Source organism: Halictus rubicundus, chromosome 1, assembly GCF_050948215.1.
Source record: "Halictus rubicundus isolate RS-2024b chromosome 1, iyHalRubi1_principal, whole genome shotgun sequence".
In the NCBI taxonomy this organism is placed as follows: domain Eukaryota; kingdom Metazoa; phylum Arthropoda; class Insecta; order Hymenoptera; family Halictidae; genus Halictus; species Halictus rubicundus.
This window is the reverse complement of record NC_135149.1, coordinates 27,231,939-27,252,709: the sequence shown is the minus strand read 5'-3', so window position 1 is coordinate 27,252,709 and position 20,771 is coordinate 27,231,939. Positions and strand designations below refer to the sequence as shown.

The following is a 20,771-nucleotide window of genomic DNA, read 5'->3' as shown; positions in this document are numbered from 1 at the left end:
ATTTAATGGAATTGTGTGTCTGAATTTATTTTAAACTTGCATGGGGTGGGCCAGGGTTCCTTCCTGCTATCCTTCGCGCTTTCCTTGTTTACCCTTGGCCCACCTACGCCTTCTTGGCAGCTCCTTTTAATTATTAATCGAAACACACACTTCTTGTTTCGGAATACTTTTTCATTCAATAAACATCGTACATTTTTTCTGGATTTCGAATTGAAATTTGCTTCTGAACTTTTTGAAAGTTCCGTTTCTTAAAATTGCTATGACCCTAGCCTTTATCGCGTTGCGTCCCAATTTTGTTTGATTTATTTTCGATTGGAATTGTTCATCTTTCCAATGGAAATTTATTTCTGAACTTTCAAAAGTTCTTATTCTAAAATTTATATATCTGGTTTTAAATTGGTATTCCTCCGAAAGGAGGTCCCTCAGGGACTCACTGCTGTGGGTGAGTACGGGTATTGGCGAACCCGGGGCGACCCGAAGCGCCACCTCAGTAGATTGAAGTTCCGCCTTCATCTACTCTTAGTTTGTTCTCGGTTAGGCCGTACTTGTGTACGGGGTTAGTTTGGCTCTCGTGAGCCGGTTAGATTTGCACTCTTGTGCGTATTAGGTAGGCCGTACTCGTGTACGGGGTTAGCTTGGCTCTCGTGAGCTGGTGTTAGGTTGGCTCTCGTGAGCCGGTTAGATTCGCACTCTTGTGCATGTTAGGTAGGCCGTACTCGTGTACGGGGTTAGCTTGGCTCTCGTGAGCTGGTTGTAGGTTGGCTCTCGTGAGCTGGTAGATTTGCACTCTTGTGCATGTTAGGTAGGCCGTACTCGTGTACGGGGTTAGCTTGGCTCTCGTGAGCTGGTTGTAGGTTGGCTCTCGTGAGCTGGTAGATTTGCACTCGTGTGCATGTTAGGTAGGCCGTACTCGTGTACGGGGTTAGCTTGGCTCTCGTGAGCTGGTTGTAGGTTGGCTCTCGTGAGCTGGTAGATTTGCACTCGTGTGCATGTTAGGTAGGCCGTACTCGTGTACGGGGTCATCGTTTTGTCTTTATTTCATCGTCTTCTTATCCTTCGTTGTTCCTCCATTGTTCTGTGTCTAATCATTACTAATCTGTTTCAGATTGAGTACAACAGTTGCAGAAATTTATCATCGTACGAAGACAACGCATCGTACGAAGACTCGTTTCTTCTTCCATTACTTCGGTCTTGCTTCATTTTGTGTCTAATTATTAGTCTGTTTCAGTTAAATCACAACAGTTCAGCAGAATCATCGTCGAACGAAGACAACGAATTTTAAGAAGACTTCACAGTATTTATAAGTTCGTATTAGTTCTCGAGCAATTATTGTGTTAGATTCACTTTGTTAGTTTCGCTTGTTGATTTGGGTCACAGCCTTCTGCTGTGACCAGTTGGTAGCGTCACCCTCGAACCAGAGGCTACTACTCTGGTTCGCTTCTTTCATTTTTCTTTCTCGTAAATCTGAGCCTTCTGCTCCATTTTTATTTTCTCTGGAATTGTTCAGAGACTTGTCAGATTTAGTTTTTATTTGGCTCACAATAATTGCTCGATTCGAGTGCGTGCGTTAGTTATTAAGCTTGTTTATTAGTATTGTATAAATGTCGAGTAATTATTGCCGTAACTTCACTTTGCTCGGTTCGATTTTTGATTCCGACACAGCCTTATGCTGTGTCGGACCTTGCTTGTTTGTACCAGACCGGTTGGTACCGGTGCTCGGCGTAGATCCATTGAGAGGGATGTTCGAGAGACCTGTTCACTCGTGTAAAATCCTCCCTGCCGTAAGTCCACCCGAGTCGCCTCAACGCTAGTCGTTGCCTGGCGACAGGTGGGTGGGGGAAACTTAGGGTATCGTTTGAACGCTTCTCTCGACCATTGCTCTTCGTGAGGACACGTCGGGTATCGGTGCTGGCTGGAGTTGGTTCTGCAAGCATTGTACGCGTCGCGTCACCCTCGATCCAGAGCCTTCTGCTCTGGTTCGGTTTTGTTTCTCTCTTTGAAAGAATCAGAGCCTTCTGCCTGATTCGTTTTTAATCTCCCGTGAATCGGAGACTTCTTCTCCGACTCACTCCATTTGCTCCGCAATAATTACTCGACATACTCTGCGAAATTTAGTTTCTAAGACTCGAAAGCGTCGTTGTAAGAAAGGGAGTCAGAAGGAAGCGTATTGAATTCCTTCTGGCTTCCTTTCGGGTCTCTTGTGCAGCAACCTCCTCGTGGTGAGACCCGGGCAATCGGTATTATTCTCTATTTGTAAGAACTTCTAGTAATCTTACAAATAGGGAATAATATCGAGCTAATAGCTGCTTATTTATAACTTTGCGATAACATTTTAAAATAAAATTTAAGACGTACTAATAATAAAAACTTGTGTATTTAATTGAATTGTGTCTGAATTTACTTTAGGCTACCTCGGGATGAGCCGAAGGTCCTTCAATGCACTCCTTGTTTACTCTTGGCCCATCTTCACCTTCGAGGCAGCTCTCTTTCAATTATTAATCAAAACACGCTGTTTTTGTTTCTGAATACCTTTCTATTCAATGAAAAATGGTTAGCTTGTCCCTGTTGAGCAAGTGTTAGGTTAGTGTTAGGTTTGCTGTCCTCAGCGGGTTAGATTTACACCTGTTTTCACCCGTGTGCGTGAACGGTCGTGTATTGGGTTCAGAGTCGTATCTTCATCATTTATCATAGGTATATGGGCTAAAGTTCTCGTCGATCTAGTTACAAGATTTATCGTTCGTCAGAGTAGAGGGCGTAAGAAATCTAGTTGTTGTTAACGCTGTCGGTATTTCAGATCGTGAGACACGAAACCCCATATGGTGATTGGTCTACTCCTATACCTCGTCTGTGCCTGCATCATTTGCAGCGGATTCCAAATAATGCCGGAATGGATACTACTTCTATGTTAAAAGAGGGTCTTCTATGTAGGCTCTGATCCAGCCTAAAAGATGATGCAGGTTCTAATTCAGGCTAACAAGATGATGCAGGTTCTAATTCAGGCTAACAAGATGATGCAGGTTCTGGTCCAGGCTAAAAAGTTGATGCAGGTTCTGTTCCAGGCTAAAAAGGTGATGCAGGTTCTGTTCCAGGTTAAAAAAGATGATGCAGAAAAGTGGGGACGCTAAAACCCCGAGCTTGAGCACGTAGTTCCTAGTGACAGGAAAAAATGAGCATAGATTTTCTAGTAACTTTCCTCTAGTAACAATTTCGATTATACGAGTTTGTCACTATGTGGTGCTGAACACAACCCACATAATTTCTCGTTTGTGTCACCTCCATTGTGTCTCATGATCTCCGGTTTCCAGTCATTTCTTGAGCGCGTGTTGCACAGGTTTTGCAGGGTGGAAACAATAAAGTTTTCGTTGTAATATTGAAATATTTAGATAGGAAGGTGCCGCTAGCGATTATATTGAAAGCATAAGGGAACTGGCAAGCTCAGAGATCCCTTGCAAGCTCACGTACAAACTTCTGAACACGCCCGATTCAAGAAACCGAGATCAATCATCCGAGAATGACGACGAGAACGAGCGGTGATGGACAGAGTGCCCTGGGCAAGGCATACAAAGATAAAAGCAAGCCCGCAGATATTCGAAGTAGCAACATCCATGCCGCAAAAGGTGAACAGATCTGTCCACAATCTGATCGTATTTTCTGCGGCCAGTTTCTTGCCGATTGATCATCGTACCGGCAGCAAATGTCTTACCTTATATAGTAATGTCCGGCACATCGTTGTTGCAACCCATTAATTTCGTTATCTGTCTCAAACCTACAGATACTCAACATTCCGACTTTTTAATTGATTTTGTTAACATCGAAACTACCGGCCATTTTAAAGAACCAGTTTCCATTATGAATATTACAAGATCACTATTTTTATTACAATATATGCCTGGATAAATAAATTCGTTCCACATTTTCCTTCGAAGACACTCTCGCCTGTTTCATTAAATTTGGTTCATTCTAATAATGTTTGACAATGTTTTAGCTGTCAGCGATGCGATCCGTACTAGTCTGGGTCCCAAGGGGATGGACAAAATGGTAAGCCCTTGCTAACGATGCATAAATCTGTGTCCCAGAAAATTTACAAGTATATCATTATTAATTTGTGTTTATGAATCTAGATTCAAGCTGCCAACGGTGAAGTTACGATCACGAACGATGGTGCTACAATTTTGAAAGAAATGAACGTTATGCACCCTGCAGCAAAAATGGTAATTGCTTTATATTGGAGTAGTGTGATAATATAACAATTTTAACTAACTATGGTATTATGCATTTAGTTGGTCGAGCTATCTAAGGCACAGGATATCGAGGCTGGAGATGGTACCACAAGCGTTGTCGTATTGGCTGGGTCCTTTTTGGAAGCTGCAGAACGTCTGCTCCAGAAAGGAATACATCCTACCATAATCAGTGATGCGTTTGAGATTGCTGCAAGCAAAGCAGACAGCGTTTTGCGGAAAATGTCCATTCCCGTTAGTTTGATGGACAAACAATCATTGGTCAGAGCTGCAGCAACTTCTCTGAACTCAAAGGTATATTTCATTCATCGCTTTTCTCGTTTAGGGCAGCAGCTATTGAGAGGCGATGCTCTAGATTTTAATTCTTTGCACTTGAAAAGAGGGTTAATTGAGTAGGTGTCTAGAAGCAGGGCGTATGTTGCATTTCATAAAATTTACAGGAAGACGTCAAAGTAATTCGTTGCTCGATACAGCAATGAGAGAACCAACTAGTGTAATAAATGAAATTTTCATTTTTCAAGGTGGACGAAGAACATATGTTACACTAGCCGATGCTTTCAGAGCTGCAGTGAGCAACGAATTGTCTTATAAATTTCACGAAGTACAACATACGCCTTTTTACTAGATAGCCGTTCAATTACCGAATTATAATAGACTAATAGTTGATTTTCCCTCTTAGGTAGTGTTTCAGCAGTCGAGTCTTCTGGCACCGCTGGCTGTGGATGCAGTATTAAAGCTCGCTAAGGATTCGAAGAACAATGTCGATCTTAATGTAAGCCCATTGATCTTCCACGCTGAATGATAGAAATGAAATATGTATAATTGTGTTCTCGTTTCTATTTACAGAACATAAAAGTAATTAAGAAATTGGGTGGCACCGTTGAAGATACAGAGCTGGTAGAAGGACTGCTGTTCACACAGAAGTCTTGCAACGTGAATGGACCGAAACGTATTGAAAAGGCGAAAATAGGTTTAATTCAGTTCTGCATTTCTCCGCCTAAAACGGATGTAAGCGATTCAGCGACCGAAAATTTTATCTCATTGTTTCTCGTTAAAAAATTTCATGACTGATTGACCCTGTTACTTCAGATGGATCACAATGTCGTCGTCTCCGACTACGCGGCGATGGATCGCGTCTTGAAAGAAGAAAGGGCTTACATATTGAACATCGTGAAACAAATCAAAAAGTCCGGTTGCAATGTGTTGCTGGTACAAAAATCAATTCTCCGCGACGCTGTCAGCGATCTAGCCATACACTTTTTAGATAAAATCAAAGTTATGGTGATCAAAGACATCGAGCGCGAGGATATTCCGTTCATTTGCAAGACGTTGGGTTGCAAACCGATCGCGTCTGTGGATCACTTTGTGGCCGAGAATCTTGTTAACGCAGAACTGTGCGAGGAAGTACAGACCGGAAACTCGAAATTTGTTAAGGTCAGCACACAATCGAGAAAGATTGGTTCCTAGAGATCTAGATAATACAAAGATATTTTCCCTTACAGGTCACTAAAATCCAGAATCAAGGACCTACGGTAACCATTCTCGTCCGAGGCAGCAACAAATTGGTGTTGGAGGAAGCAGGACGATCATTGCACGACGCGTTGTGCGTGATCCGTTGTTTAGTTAAGCACCAAACTCTGATTCCTGGAGGTGGAGCGTCCGAGATCGAGATTGCGTTAAAACTGGCAGAATACGCGCAAAGCTTGAGGGATGTTCATGCTTACTGCGTGAAATCATTTGCTGATGCATTTGAGGTGAATACTATCGAAGAACTATTCGTAATTATCGATATCGCTACCACTTTGCCGATTTCGATGATTTTTTAATATGTTGTGGCGATATCGAACAATCTTTTAAAATATTTTTGATATTGTGAAAACTGAATGATTACCATAATCAAACGAACGTGAATGCTCCAGATAATTCCGTCAACGCTGGCAGAAAATGCAGGATTGAATCCTATCGCAACCGTCACGGAACTTCGGAACCGACACGCCAAAGGTGAACAAACTGCAGGTATCAATGTAAGAAAGGGCGCCATTACAAATATTATAGACGAGAACGTAATTCAACCGGTCTTAGTATCTATGAGCGCCATTAAGCTCGCATCGGAAACTGTTCGCAGTATATTGAAGATTGATGACATTGTGAATACAAATCAATAAGAGAATGAACGAGAGTTTTATACGTATACTGCACTTTGCAAATATTTCATCAATCGCGTTCCGCCAGTCACTATTTTCAATTGTCGTTCGGCTTCTAACATTTTCTACGATTCTCTGAACTATTAGCGCTCGATTTGTTTAACGTTTCTTTCCTTTTTAATACTTTCCATTGTGGTTCGTAAATAAAATTGATCTGCTTTCGTCAGGAGAAAAACAGTCTTCGTTTAATGTTGAAACCATACAGGACACGTTATTTATTGCAACGGCTAATATATATATACGAGAGTACGGTTGTTAAACAAGGCTAGACTTCCTGAAAACGCTAATAAAATATTTATTAAAAAACACTTGATTCGTTATGAATACCACCGTGTCTCGCAATTGAATTCGAAAATTGCCGATTCGTTGCGGAAGGTATAGTGGAGACGCTGAGACGAAAAACTGTAATACGTTCGAGTATAAAAATGATTTTATGCTTTATTATTGTCCATCCTTGCGGAGTGCGTAAAATCGAATACTTACATGACGTGTAAAAAAACAACTAATTACGCTACGTGTTAAATTATGCTTAAAATTTTAAATATGTGACTGAGTGGTTACAATCTATAACAAAACTATGCGCCGCATTTTTATACAGTAAAACGTTTTATCATTATTCGAACAAACTGAACTGCCATATGTTCCATAAAATGAGAATTTCTAAAAAAAAAGTGTTTCAACGTCCAAGAACAAAAAGAGAAACGAATCAGTTATTGCACGTGAACATTATAAAATATATACACAAGTTCTAACATTTAAATGCAAATGCAAAAACCTTTGACTATCATTTAATAAATAGAATTCGCGGAAGCGTCGCTCGTTCAAAAAAGAAAAGTGAAACGAATAAAAATTTCTTGGCATATTTGACTTATTGAAACAAATGATGCAGATAATGAAACACGTTTTGCAGTTTTCATTGTACGAGACAGAACCGGCGTGTTCACGTCGAAAAAGAAAAAGAGTGATAACAAGAGTCGTGAAACGTAGTCAAGCAAGCGTCAGACCAAATCTTTGTGCTATCTCTGGTGAATGAGAGGTCGCAACTGCGAGTAAAAGCGGTATATCTGCTGCATCGAGGTCAAGTGCGTTCGAGAGGTTAGCAACACTGGCATCGCAAAGTTCTGTTGCCATCAACATCTCGGCCAACGCCTCGCTCTTTAGCCACATCTCCCTCAGCTTTGCCTCCAGAATACCCACACACTGAAATTAGATTTACAAATTACGTTTCACTGTAGAACAAGGTCATCTTCTCACACATTACAGTATCCTTACATGTGACGTTGAATGATATTTCCGCCATACGTAAGCAAAACCCTCCAACATGTCGGAAACAAGTCGCGACATGCCCACTGGCAACGGTGCCGAATGCGATGGCGTGTTGTTCGATATGATTCCAACGTGCCAAGTATCTAAATCAGCTAAAATACAGAGTGATTCGGTGATTGGTTGGTCGATGGTCGGAAAACGAACACCAGCGAGACATTCTTCCCGTAGGTAGTACCACCATTCGCTCTCTGTCTCAACCTCGCTGTTGTTTCCTTTTTGTCTGAACGTTTTCTTTTTCCTTCGCTTCTTCTTCGGCAGACCTTGTAAAACTAAACCCCACGTGTACCCTGCCTCGGTGTTACTTGTCCCGTGGGACACTTCGCTCTTTATCCTGTTCTGCATGAGCGTGTTCGTGAATCCCGTATCCTGCCTCAAATCAGTCTTTTTCATCTTCTTCGACCTGAAATTGAAACAGCGAGCGTTTAGCTTCGGCCCCGATGCACGACTGCGAAGAGTATAGCCGGATAAGGTGATGAAATTGTACCCCCGAAACCAAATAAATCTTTCATCATACCGTTCGATAGGGCCCCCAAAGGAAACCCTGTGTGGCAAGTTTGAAGTCGGTATCCCTACCACAAGGCTATACCCTTTTATGCGATTGGCAAACAGTGTTGCTATCGAGTTATCTGCAAACTAACCGTGGCATGGGCAATTCCACGACACTGCTGGCTTCCATCAAAGCTTCCAAACTATTTGACCTCGACAATCCTACGTTTCCGTCGCCCCCGCTGCCACCGCAAGTACGCAAGACCTCGGTGGCGTTGGTGGGCGTTTCCAAGACCTGTTTGCTACTGTCAAAATTCTGAGAGGACACGTAACCGTGACCGTTGCATCTCTTACAAAATCTCGCCGTCATACCGGAAGGTGCACCGGGCGACGTTTGTATACTCTTAGAGGACTCCGGGAAATTTCTCTGAATAATTTTCCTCAGTACACCTTCGGGCAATTGCGCGGATGTGCTCGGCACTCTGGTGAACATGTACGAGCACTGGCAGCTGTGATCGAGCCGTGTGCGTGACAACATTTTCGCAGACTTCTCCTCGTCGCCCAGCATGAAGAAGACTTGAGAATTTTTCATCTCCTCGGCCATGGTCTGGCCCGATTCGAAATCCGGCCTGCTAGAGTATAATTTCAGCGTGTCGATCGACGCATCGTTGTATCCCTGAAACGTGCTGGACTTAAAGTTCGCGAACGATTCCTCTGTATCGTCGTCTTCTAGTTTCTTCTCGATGTTGCGCAACGAAAACTCGGGACAATGTTGGGCATCAGTCTTGGTCGTGTCAGCGTCCTGCGAGGCGCTACAACTTACTATAATTTTCACTTTACCGGAAGCACAAGTCTTCTCGTCCGCAACGCTGTTTTCATTCTCACCGTCGCTGCAAGGAACTTCTTTTGGAAGATATTTCGTTTCTCTCTCCAGCTCGACCGGCTTTAACATGAACGCGTCGAGGTTCGAGCCCATGGTGGTGGTACGCTTTAGGGGGCTAACGGAACCATCCGCCCTTAATCTGTCCATGGTGCACCGCGCGTACGAGCGGTGTGTCGCAGCGTTGCTGCTCTCTGCGTCGCATGGACGTTCCTGCACGGGGATCTTTTTGCGAGGAGACGCGAGTGCGGCGCGCCTGGAAATGCCTCGGTCGGAGCACGGTGCTTTCGTGTGAAATAAATGCGGACGCTTTAGTCTCGCTTGTTCCAGAAGATTCGCGGCTTCTTGGATGTCGTCTTCGGTTGTGCAGAAATACTCCGGACGTTTCTGTACGATCCCGCTGCGGATGAAATACGTCAAGAACGACAGTACAGAGTTGATCAGCTCGACTTTCTGAGGATCCCCCGCGATCACGGTGTGCGCTGCTTTTATGGGATTGCCCAGTGCGCCGTACAAGTCCCCCAGCTGAGCCCATAGAGGATTACAAGGGTACCAAGTACCCATTTTTTCCATCTGAAAGAAATATCACCGATGTACCATCCTCCTCAATGAAACAATAAGCGGTAATGATACGATTCGCTAATAAGGGGGTCGAAAATTATAGCCCCGGGTAGTTATCGAGCTATGTAGTTACCAATTGTCGGTCATGAATAGGCAGTGCAGTGTATATCCATCCAAGGTGATATGTTAAAACAGCAGTCACAACGGTACTCAAAAAGCTGGAACACATTGTTGTTAGAACTGGTCGATCGACAGCGAGACGCGATTCTTTATCTTCGGGTACACTCACAAGTTGGTCGACTTTGTGTCGATTTGTTCGAGCAACTGACACATTCGCTGCAAGTTGTAATTCAACGTGTCCATCTTGTGCTCTATTCTAACCGAGTTGAGCAGTACGTCGTGCCATAATAACGGCGTGCGCACGTGATGTCTCGCGTTAACATTGGTAAGTAAACGTAGTAACGAAACAACGAATTTGAAGGAAGATTTGTAAAGTCGCTCCGGAAGCTGCGCCCCTTTGTTCTGCGAGTATAGATTGCCGGATTCTATGCAGAAGTATCGCAGCCGGTCCAACATCCCCTCCAAGAGAGCCATGTGCTCTAGAAGAGAAGCTTCGATTCTTCTGCAATTGGAAATGAACTCGGTAAGAAAACAATTGTCATCTATTAGGTCAGTGCAAAAGTTCGTGCCCGATTTCGTATTAAAGTACAGCAAACGAACGGACACGAACTTTTGCACTGATCTAACACATATGGTATCGTTAAACCTTGCAATCTACATATTCTATTCGCGCAGCACTCTGCGCACTGTCATAAAACAAACCTTTCATGGCCCTCGGCTAGTCGCACTAGCATCGTTAAGCCCAGTCTTGTTTTGTGACGCTTGCCATGATTGTCCCTATTATCCGACGCATTCTCATTCCACTGCATCCCAAAAGCGTCGTCGGAATCGGATCGTACGAGAGAAGTAGAAACTACCCGCAGCCATCTACGACGCAAACTCGAGAGACTACCGATACCCGAGGAACCACTGCTCTCCAATGACTGGGAACCTGGATTATCATTACGTTATGTCTCGCACAGTGAACACCTACCGACAATGAATCATGCGTAACTTGGCGTGAACTTACTGCCCATCGGTGGCGGTATGTCTATGTCCCATCCACTGCCTGTGCTGGAGCAAGTGGAATTCTTTCTTGGAGCTGCTGTCAATTCTGGCCCGGACAAGTTCCCGGTGCTTGGCTGAGACACTGAAAAAATGATCTCAAATCAATCCCGAATAAACTATGCTACTCGTCACTGCTCGGTTTACAAGATTGCTATGAGCCCTCAAGCAATGGGATAAAAATTTGATTCGAAACGAGAAATATTAACGCGTTGACTGCCACGCGAATTTTATGAGTTGCGCACAAGTTTCGCCTATTTAAATCATAGAAGCGATCAGCGGTATTAATAACAATTGTCAGCTACTTGATAATTGATATTCATATTTTCAAGTAATTCCATAATGACCACCGTGGCGTTCAACGTGTTAAAAAATAGTTTTTTTTTTAAGTTTTACCCTGCACACTGGTTTATGCAATGATAATTAGACGAGGAATTTTTAATCGGATTTGTAAGTAGCTTATTGCAACAGCGGTGGCATTAAATTCTTTGTATCCTCGGGTACTTTATGATTTTTGTAAAGAGCGTGCAGGTGAGTTACACTCTTCAATTTCCACTTACATAGCGTTCGCATGCTAGAATTAGAATCCAAGTTCATGGAACGACCCAACCCTTCGTCCGACACTTTCTCGCTAGAAACAGAATTGTGTAATAAGTCAAACACCATGGCCACAAATCAGCCATAACGCGAAATCAATAACTGGCATATGAGGAATGAACAAGCCCACCTTGGTTTATACACGTTATGCTCTGTAGCAGGGAATACTTTAGTGCACATGATGCAGGGTGGTGAATGCATTGAATGGATCTAAAAAATAAAACATAGTTTTGTACTACTTGATTAATTATTTTTATTATTATTATTGTTATCGAAGTTCACCTTGAAAGAGGATCCCTTGTAGGTCATAGCCACGGTACCAAAAACCATTTCGCTCAATAAACTCACGTCATCCTCGGCCGTTTTTTCTCGCTAAAAAATTAAAGCGTATTAGTGAAACATGTATTAACAAATTTTTGTGTGGGACGATAATCGATCGCATGATAATTGCGACAACTTACGAAGTTAATTGGGTCGGCTGGTGGACTGGCGTTATTTTTGAGATCGTACGCAGCCGATTTCGATTTACGTCTTTGCTTTTCCAACGATAAGGAATCGAACAATAGTTTTCTTCCGCGCGCCTCGCATTCGCGAAACAATAGGATCCGAACTTCTCCGGTGCCGAGACATAGTGCGGAATCCCTATAAATATTACATACAACACATTAATACCGCAATAATAAATAACCAATATTAAAATCATTTTATTTTCTATTTTCATACTGCCTATTTTTATTTCTTATTTTTTGAAATAAATATCTATACATTTACTTCGGTTTCGTAGAGAACCAAATAGACGGTAACACATTTTAGTATAATGTTACGAAAATGTATAAATAAATTTTCAGACGTGTGATGCTCGAGTTCAGAATAATGAATTATTTTGTTTTCGGTGATTTCATATGCATGACGGAAGCGAAACGAAAACAATGTCTCCGTTTGAACGTGTGATCATCTAATATTATACGAGCATTACATGTCTGTTCTTCCTTATATAACGCATTAATCTATAGCGAGTATCAATTTTAAATGTTACAACAATTCCCGCGATTCTTGCCAAAAGCATCGATTACAATGTGCTTTCGAACATAGATAAGAACCGTTAGATGCGTTACACCGTTTCCTGTGAAACGGTTCCTATAAATCCTGTCCCCCTAAATGACCGAAACTCAAAATTCCGTGGGCGGGACAAAACCTGCGGATTCTCATGTGCAAAGGGAAACAAATTTTCGGCGGGTTCGCGTGAAACAGTTTCGTTAGATTCGAATATTTGTAACAGATGTTTGGAAAGTTTTAACTTAGAGGTCAATTTCACGGCTCGGTGCAGAAGCCAAGTCACGAGTGTGTTAGTAACGAGCTGCGATTATGTCTCCCGCCAACGGGGATCTAGAAACGAGCGTAACGCGAAATAGGTTAAGATCCCACGGAAATCTAATTTCCGATTAAGATTAGAATTCAAATGATTCTTCCCGCGGTCATGAACTTTCGAAGGTCCGCTACGTTATCGTGCAGGAGAGGGAAAAAATAAAAAATCTAAATGACTTAGGAGCACCGATGATCGATATACAATATCAACGATAGATATCGATGCAACCAATAAGACCCGCAAATATAAAGGTACGATGATATTAGAGGGGCAACTGCGAGCAAGGTGAATGCAATTAAAACAAGGGCCTGTGCCCGAAAAAAGCAGCAGTTCTCACCTATCATCTTCCTGCGACCCGACATTCGACGCCACGAAGGTTTGAACATTGTTTTTGCAACTCCTCCGTGAAGGGAACAGCTTATCGAGTAAAGGCATCATAAACCGACGACCACTTACAGTTACCGCATTGCTCGCTAACTTTGTTTCGTTTTCGGTCTATCATGTCACAAGGAACTGCACCATACATGTTCGCGAGTATCAGTCAACTGTAAATAAAGTCACGTGCGGTGGAGTCATATGATTGCCCGAGATTATCATGTTTCGTTCCGGCCAATATCAAACGGAACGTATCGTGAGTGTTTCTTTCGCCTCTAGTCCCCGTGATCCTTCGAGCTTGTCGCCGGAACCGGTTCGCTGGAATGTCGATGAAAATTTTCGAAAAAATTAGAAGAATTGTGGAAGAGAATAAATTCGTTCGATCCGGAGACCAATTACCGACTCTGCCGAACTGTTTTACCGACGACAAGCTTACTGGTAGCACCGTCAGAGCGCGCCACTCGCTGTTTGTACGCGCCGACTTTATCTTGAGAGAAATCTACTTTGCCGGCGAGCGAGATTCAAGTCGTGCCAATCAATTTTATTGATTATTTCGTTCTCTTAATTTATCAACACTTCACCTGTCGGAAATGAAATTACAGGCTTCTGTATCATTGCGTTACATAAACAAGAAGCTTTGAAAACTTCTTTTACAAAATTTAGTAGATTATTCTTGACAGAAATTGACTCGTATTTCTGGTGAATTAAAACGGTTTCTTTCATTTAAAAATTAAAGAAGAAAAGAGTTTGAACCCAACGCTATCAGAGACTAATATAATTGGGTCACAAATTGTGGCGGTCGATTTGAATCGTGCAATCTGGAGGGAAAAGTAACATTCGATCTGGGATCGTAATTTCAATTTATCAGCTTTATTAGATAGCACAATGCTACCTTGTACACATTTTCAATTTTTATATTCCCAGTAATGATCCTCGGTAAATTAAGTTAGTTCGAGAAACTTGAATTCGTCGATTTTGAATTTCCCTCTCGCAGAGGGCACCACACATCGGCCGTTTGAATATTTCGATCCTCCTCGGTGACCAAGCCGAAATAAATTCGTTTTAAGAAGCAGAAAACTAGGTGGTCAACGTGAAAGGTATACCAAACGTTTTATTTATAGATAATTTATAACAAAATTGCTGATTTGACGATTTCACAGGTTATACGTAATATCTAATTGTTTTCGGGAGTCGTAACCTTGAAGTGCGTTATAGCTATTAACTTAGAAAGGTGGAATAGTAGAAACAGAGGTTCGATGAGGTACATATATAAATTTTGGGAGACAGAAATAATCCTCGACACAGTTCCCAATTATTTTTTACATATTTCTTCTAATTGTTTGGCTTCGTGGTCGTTCGGGTCCCGGCGTACCGGCACATCGAAGTCGACGTTCATTCGCATTTTATTCGCCAGTATGAAACGATGAACAAATTCCGTGTCCTTGATGTCACCAATCGCGTCGAAAGCTCTTTTAACAAGGTCTTTATTAGACAGCGGCAGGTACACGGGAAATTCGATTTGAAACAGGATGACAAGAGATCCTTTCTTGTTCGGAGTTTCCGGAAGCGGTAGTCCTTCGCCAGGTATGGACTTCTGGTACCCTGGCCTGTAGCATACAAATATTCTTATGGTTGTCGTATACGCACAGACTATGTAGGACATTATTAGAAATTGTTCGCGATAAAATTTGTCATCTTTCTGCAAAACGTTCAAGACAAAACGACTCTCGAAAGGCGCTGTTTCGTGCGAATAGCACGGATAAGGAAGTTAAGTCCCCGATTTTCCTCAAAATGGCGCATCCATTTACAGAGACCTTCTATTTTCGCAATTTCCGAGGAAAATAGAGCGACCGATAACATCACCGCTGGAAACAAGACCGAACGAAAAGCTCCTCGGGTTCCACGGATATTGCAGATCGACAATCCTTGAACAACGGTACACTTATTTCACGATTTTCGCAAATTTTTTTTATATTCTTCTACATTAATTTTTCTTACGAAATTATTTCAAGTAATTTGGAAAAGAAAAAACTCAAGAGGGCTGTACACAAAAATAGTTAAATTTAATATTACATCACTAAAATATACATTACTACTATTCAAATATTGTATATTATATATTAAAATATTGTATAATATACGGAAATATATTTGGAGTACATACATTGTATGCTTACTTCAAATATATTGTATCATATAAATATACAATAATTATTATAATTGCAGGTGATAGAGGAGAGGCAGACAGAGACACAGTTATAAAAATTTACAGAAAATGTTGGACAGGCAGCATTCAATTTAATGCAATTTACAGAAGCTGAAACTAAATGACGAATACCAGTTATTTTATATATATATAGGCTGTAAATTTCATTCAGAACACGAGGAAAATGAAAAGAGTTTAAGCATACTGATATATTAATTTCAACTCATGGGAATCATTAACATTAAACCTACCAAGCATTAACAGTATCTATTAAATATTACCTTGTAAAAATGGCAACCCTAAATTTATTAACATTGTCCGTAATTTTCAATATATAATAAATGTTTGGACAAGGAAATTCCACTATTTTCCATAAATAAATTTTAATAGTTTCAATAATTGTAAAATATAAAACGCTCATTTTGACCGTGGTAGGTTTAGTGTTAAAGAAAGAAACTATTTGGCTCCTGTTTCTTAAAAACAAAAATGCACACTCTAGCCATATAGTATATACTATCTACCTATGATATAGGAGCTACACAATTTAGTAAAACATATAGTAAAGATACTTTTGTAAATTTTTAGGTGTGTCGAGCGGACGAGGAAACAAAGAGGGAAGAACACTATGTGTATGATAGGAAGACGACGTACGTGATGACAGACGTTATTAGGATTCGAAGGGTTCTGTCGTCGAGGGTGTTGACGGTGACCACTGTTCCGGTCAGTGCCTCTCGCAGAAAGATATCGACCGTCATGTGCAAGTCAGAGCCCTCTCTTCGGAAGGTCTCGTGGGGCCGGTCCTCCGTGATGAAGATTACATCCGCTACGCTGACGTGCTTCAGACTGAGTAAAGACATTACGCGAACCGCCGCCGATTAACCCATTTCTGTCCGGAACGGGATGCACGATGCATTTTAAACGCATCCTTCGCGATATTCGAATCGATACCACACGCCGGACACCGGCAACGGGCTCGCCTCGCGGCCAATCTGATTTTATTCCTGGCCGCTTCGCGTCTTGCGGAAACTGTTTCCCTTTAACACACTTATCGGACCGGTCCTCTGCCATCAGATTATTCAGAAGCTATTGTGCTTTAGCGTGTATACAGTCGGTTGCAAATATACTCATGCAATTTCCAGAATTTTCTTATGACTCGTTGCAAACGCACAGAAATGTTATCAACACGATTAACGCTTGTTTATTACAAGCGAAGATTGTTAAATACAACCGAATGTATTTATTTTACTAGCCAATAGTTCGGTCTTCCTAAACTATTAGGTGTTTATTTGTAGCCTTCACTATTAATATTTAGACGTTTCGGACAGGAACGATTAATCAGATTTTTTTTGGGGAGACGAAATTAAAGAAGGTTTCCATTCAATTGTTGCTGCAGTATTTTATTTTAGGTAAAAAATTACCGGGAATCTTGGTGGGTCCCTGGTCGCCCTCTTTCGGGAAAACGATCCTCGTTCCTCGGGGGATGCCCGGTTTAATAGGTATCGTTAGGATCTTCTCTTTCGTCACTGTCCTGGATTTATCGTCCTCCACCAGGACCAATCTCTGAATCTTCATTTTCTTGATTCCCCCATAAAAGACCTGCTCGTGTTTACAAGGGCCTACAGAATATATGCATACGCTAGGACAGGTACCAAATTGACTGCGAATTTTATACATTCGTAGAACAAGAAAATTTTGCTTTTAGCTCTTTGCACTCGGCAACTTGTCTTAGCATAAAATGTTATTGACTCAGATTTTGTAATAGAAAAATTTTCGCATACAAGGGACGGTCAATTGCAAAGGGTTGATTTAATCCTTGACCGATGAAAGGAATTTTTATTAATTTTTTGGAAGGGCCTGGAAGGACGAATTTGTGTAATCATTCGCAGTCTGATAAGAAGCGGGTCTAGCCCATCGAGAAGCATGATCATCCGTCGAATGATGGAACGCTTGCCGGGTCGAAGCGCTAACAACGAGGATACCGAAAGGATCACGTATAGTCAGAGGCTGGTATAGTTGGTATCGAGTTGCAAAAAACAAGTGGGTAGATGGTTTGCGGCGGCGATTATCACGTCGCGTCTACGGCGATTAACACCGCGCGAAAGGAAAACTATAAATAAGTAGAACGTCGATATAATACCTCCAATAGGGTTAGGTACAAGGTTTTTATCAGGGGCTCCTCCTTGCGCTTCAAACCGCGTCCCTCGGGAAATTCCAGCAGAGTCGAAGGCTGCGTTAGTACATGGAGTAGATCAGCATGAGGACTGTCGGACCCGAAGAATTCCCTAAAGAGGTGCCGATAGATCAGATCGTAAATATTCAAAGTTTTTAAGTGGCTGTTAAGCTTAGCCGGTACAGCTTGCGCCTCCACTTGCTGGATTACAGAAAGGGTCACGTTAATCGAATCCGGATCTCAAAATGCAATAACAAAGAACAAGAACTGGTCGTCGATTTTTATTTAGAAAGTCATGTCCTTTTTTCCATACTTTTCTATCTTAGTAATTGACACAGGGATGCGTTACATTTAATTAGAACGCGATAGACTGCGAATCTTTATGAGGAATAAAAATAAAGGCAGAGCAATTAAACGGAAACGTATTACCTCTTCTAATTATTTTAATAAGCCAAATAAGAGTATCCTTAAATTCTGTAATGTCTTTAGTGATAACTAGGTTACAGATTTTTATGTGAAATACCAAATTTTTTTGCATCAATTATAATTACTGCTTTATATTTCAAATAGAAGTGAGTATAGTACTATATAGAGAGTTTAATATCTACAGTTATTTTTTAAATGAGTGGGGATTTTTATTGACTCGTGGCAAATTGAGGTTGAAAAATAGGATTGTAAAATTACCAATAATGTTGCACCGTTTTGTTAAGACTGGTTGAAGCGATCAATTCTTTTCGATGTTTCACTTGAACCAGTTGGATAATTGCGGAGCTCGGTCGTGGAAACTTTGGAGAGTTTATGGTAGCCGCGCGTACCTGTAAGTTCTCATCGGCTCCCCGTGATAAACGTAGGGTTCAATGAATCCGTCTGCGCTCGGCACGCCATTTTTAAGGCCTTCCTCCCCGAATTGATCGTATATGGCCCTCCTAAGGGGATCCGAAAGCACGTCGTACGCTTCGGCCACTAAGGCGAAAATCGTCGCGCAGTTCTCGTCCTTCACTCCTTTAGGATTGTATCGTGTCGCCAGTCTGCGAAATCTGAAAGCATGTACAACGTAAAAGCGCAATTCAATTTCGCACAATTTCGAAACGCTTTAACAATTAGCTCGTGCAATTTCGTACAAATATTTTACGAATGCTTGTGAACAAGTTTCGATACCGTTACAATGTAAGAAATAGGTATCGGGACTGTTCGAATCAATTGCAAATGGAGAAACAATTGACTGCGGATTTTTATGCATTCACAGGAAACCTGAACGCTGAAGGGCACCTACGAACAAAGATTAACAGAGTCCCCGTGTTATCTCAGATCTTCCAGCGGTTGAAATACATTTTTCTGTGATTCTGGTTTCCTTAAAAGGGACGACTGCGAGGAGATGCGAATTTGCATAAACATCCGCAGTATAGCAACGGAGCGTGTCTGTAAGTTTCTACGTCTTCGAGGAATAACGGAGTGTTCTCTGTGCGTTGTAGGAACTTCTGAAACGGAATAATGTCTCGCAGAAAAATCGTTTAGAGAAGGAAATAGAGACGAATAAAAGGGACGGTCGTGCGCTTGCGAACCGTTATGAAAATGACTGAGGATCATTGTGTAAATGGTCGAGATTCAGCGTCGCTTGTTACTAGAAATATCAGCCGCAACGTCTCGCGTGTACCAATTCAATAATTGTTACAAAGCTTGCGGAAAACAACATCTATTTTGTCAAGCGACAATCCGTTTACGAAAGCACTGGTAAATTAAAAAGTCTGTTGCACTATCGAGGCTATTTTAAAGTTTGTAAAAAATAGGAAAACATTGCCGTTGGACGCAGCCATAGCTCCAAAGAAATCTGAGAGGTTGTTATTGGGAACGGATTGGGTTTCACGTCAATTTTTTAGGAGAGATCGTTTTGTTCTGAAAAATTCGATAACGAAAAAACAATGTAGAATACATTTTTGAAAGCCGAACGAATTTAAAGAGGCTGTGAGGTACGCGAAAATATGTGGCAGCTCTAAAAACGTAGCCATGAAATTTAACACCGAAAATTTCGTGATGCGGTTGTTGCGCGAGCTTTCGAGGGTTTGTTAACGTGTTCGAAAAAGCGAAAAATATTGCGAGGGATGCGTGGGAGGTTGTTATTGACGATGGATTGAACGTCGCTTTGATTTTTAGGCAGCAAGAGTTTGTTCCGCGGGGAGAGAGCGTCGCGCGACAGAAGCGGAAGTGGAGGAACGTCTCGCGATGCGGAGAAGATCGATAAAGGAAGCGACGGAGAAGGGTGCACGGGAATGCAACCGAGAAGATCTCACTTACGCCTGCTTGATCTCCAAATCGTTAGCATTCTTTTTCAACGACAGCACGCCATAATAATCTATGCTTCGCTTGGCGCACGGACATTCTTCCTCGCACGACATCTCTTTTACTGTCGCAGACGAAACGCCACTAAAAGACGCGATTCACAACGTGGAACAAGTCGCACGAAACACTGCTCCGAAATGCATGCACCGACTCCGAAGACTATGTCCGTCCGTCCGTGGCTAATGTCAGAGCATGAACGCTGGGAAATAACGAACGAAAAAAAGGATGAAAATCGACGTATCGTCGTTTCAAGTGTTTTCAACAAACCAACGCGCCCCTCTCGACAACGAAATAATAGCAACGCTCGTGTGTTAGCTCCCGTGATTATTAGTCGTCTCGCGTTCTGTATTTATTGTTAAAGACGGTGCAATAATTTGCCGACCGGTCGGTCGACCCTGCGAGCAGAAGAATCAGCATGGAGGCCTCAGGATTGATTTTGAATCTCGTACGGAAAGGTGAGACACCGTCGCAACAATTTCTTCTGGCGCCAGCGTTATTATTGCCACGATTCTCGGCCACGGAAACGCATTGTAACGCGAGCGTCGCGAAACTCCGAGCAATTGTAAATTACTTTCCTAACAATCTTTCTCGCTGTCGCTCCGGTAAACCATCTCGACTGTAATTTTACTTAAAATCGTCCAGACTGATTATACGTTTTTACACATTTTCCTGTTGTAGCTCACAGTCCACAATTCTTGGGGACAGTTCTTATTTTGTTCAAAGATTTGCAGTGTAGGGATTATAAGTATACAATTTTACGATTCTGCTAATAGGTCTGATTGAGCTTCTTAATGAGTCTGGTATAATTTCTTTTTCGGTAACAACGTCAAAAGCAGTTATTAAATTATATTACTGACGAAG

At 41.9% G+C, this 20,771-nt stretch overlaps 3 protein-coding genes across 3 annotated transcripts; 1 reads left to right on the top strand and 2 right to left on the bottom strand.

The window, feature by feature from the left end:
* Window positions 1-3,289: 3,289 nt before the first annotated feature.
* On the top strand, window positions 3,290-6,617 carry Cct4 (chaperonin containing TCP1 subunit 4). The gene is made up of 9 exons (XM_076797687.1): window positions 3,290-3,617; window positions 3,986-4,038; window positions 4,122-4,211; window positions 4,281-4,532; window positions 4,918-5,010; window positions 5,085-5,246; window positions 5,328-5,672; window positions 5,741-5,992; window positions 6,158-6,617. The coding sequence occupies exons 1-9, from the start codon at window positions 3,512-3,514 to the stop codon at window positions 6,401-6,403; spliced, it is 1,599 nt and encodes a 532-aa protein (XP_076653802.1). The 5' UTR covers window positions 3,290-3,511; the 3' UTR covers window positions 6,404-6,617.
* Window positions 6,618-6,860: 243 nt separating this feature from the next.
* LOC143359607 (folliculin-interacting protein 2) lies at window positions 6,861-13,572 on the bottom strand. Its single transcript, XM_076797651.1, has 12 exons — window positions 13,160-13,572; window positions 11,918-12,098; window positions 11,739-11,828; window positions 11,587-11,666; window positions 11,420-11,490; window positions 10,825-10,944; window positions 10,518-10,746; window positions 9,985-10,317; window positions 9,829-9,913; window positions 8,407-9,707; window positions 7,715-8,168; window positions 6,861-7,642 (listed from the first exon to the last, which is right to left on the bottom strand). The coding sequence occupies exons 1-12, from the start codon at window positions 13,258-13,260 to the stop codon at window positions 7,430-7,432; spliced, it is 3,258 nt and encodes a 1,085-aa protein (XP_076653766.1). The 5' UTR covers window positions 13,261-13,572; the 3' UTR covers window positions 6,861-7,429.
* Window positions 13,573-14,341: 769 nt separating this feature from the next.
* LOC143356138 (dnaJ homolog subfamily B member 13) lies at window positions 14,342-19,966 on the bottom strand. The gene is made up of 6 exons (XM_076791621.1): window positions 19,866-19,966; window positions 18,389-18,610; window positions 17,541-17,685; window positions 16,822-16,999; window positions 16,055-16,226; window positions 14,342-14,804 (listed from the first exon to the last, which is right to left on the bottom strand). The coding sequence occupies exons 1-6, from the start codon at window positions 19,964-19,966 to the stop codon at window positions 14,510-14,512; spliced, it is 1,113 nt and encodes a 370-aa protein (XP_076647736.1). The 3' UTR covers window positions 14,342-14,509.
* Between the last annotated feature and the right edge of the window lie 805 nt (window positions 19,967-20,771).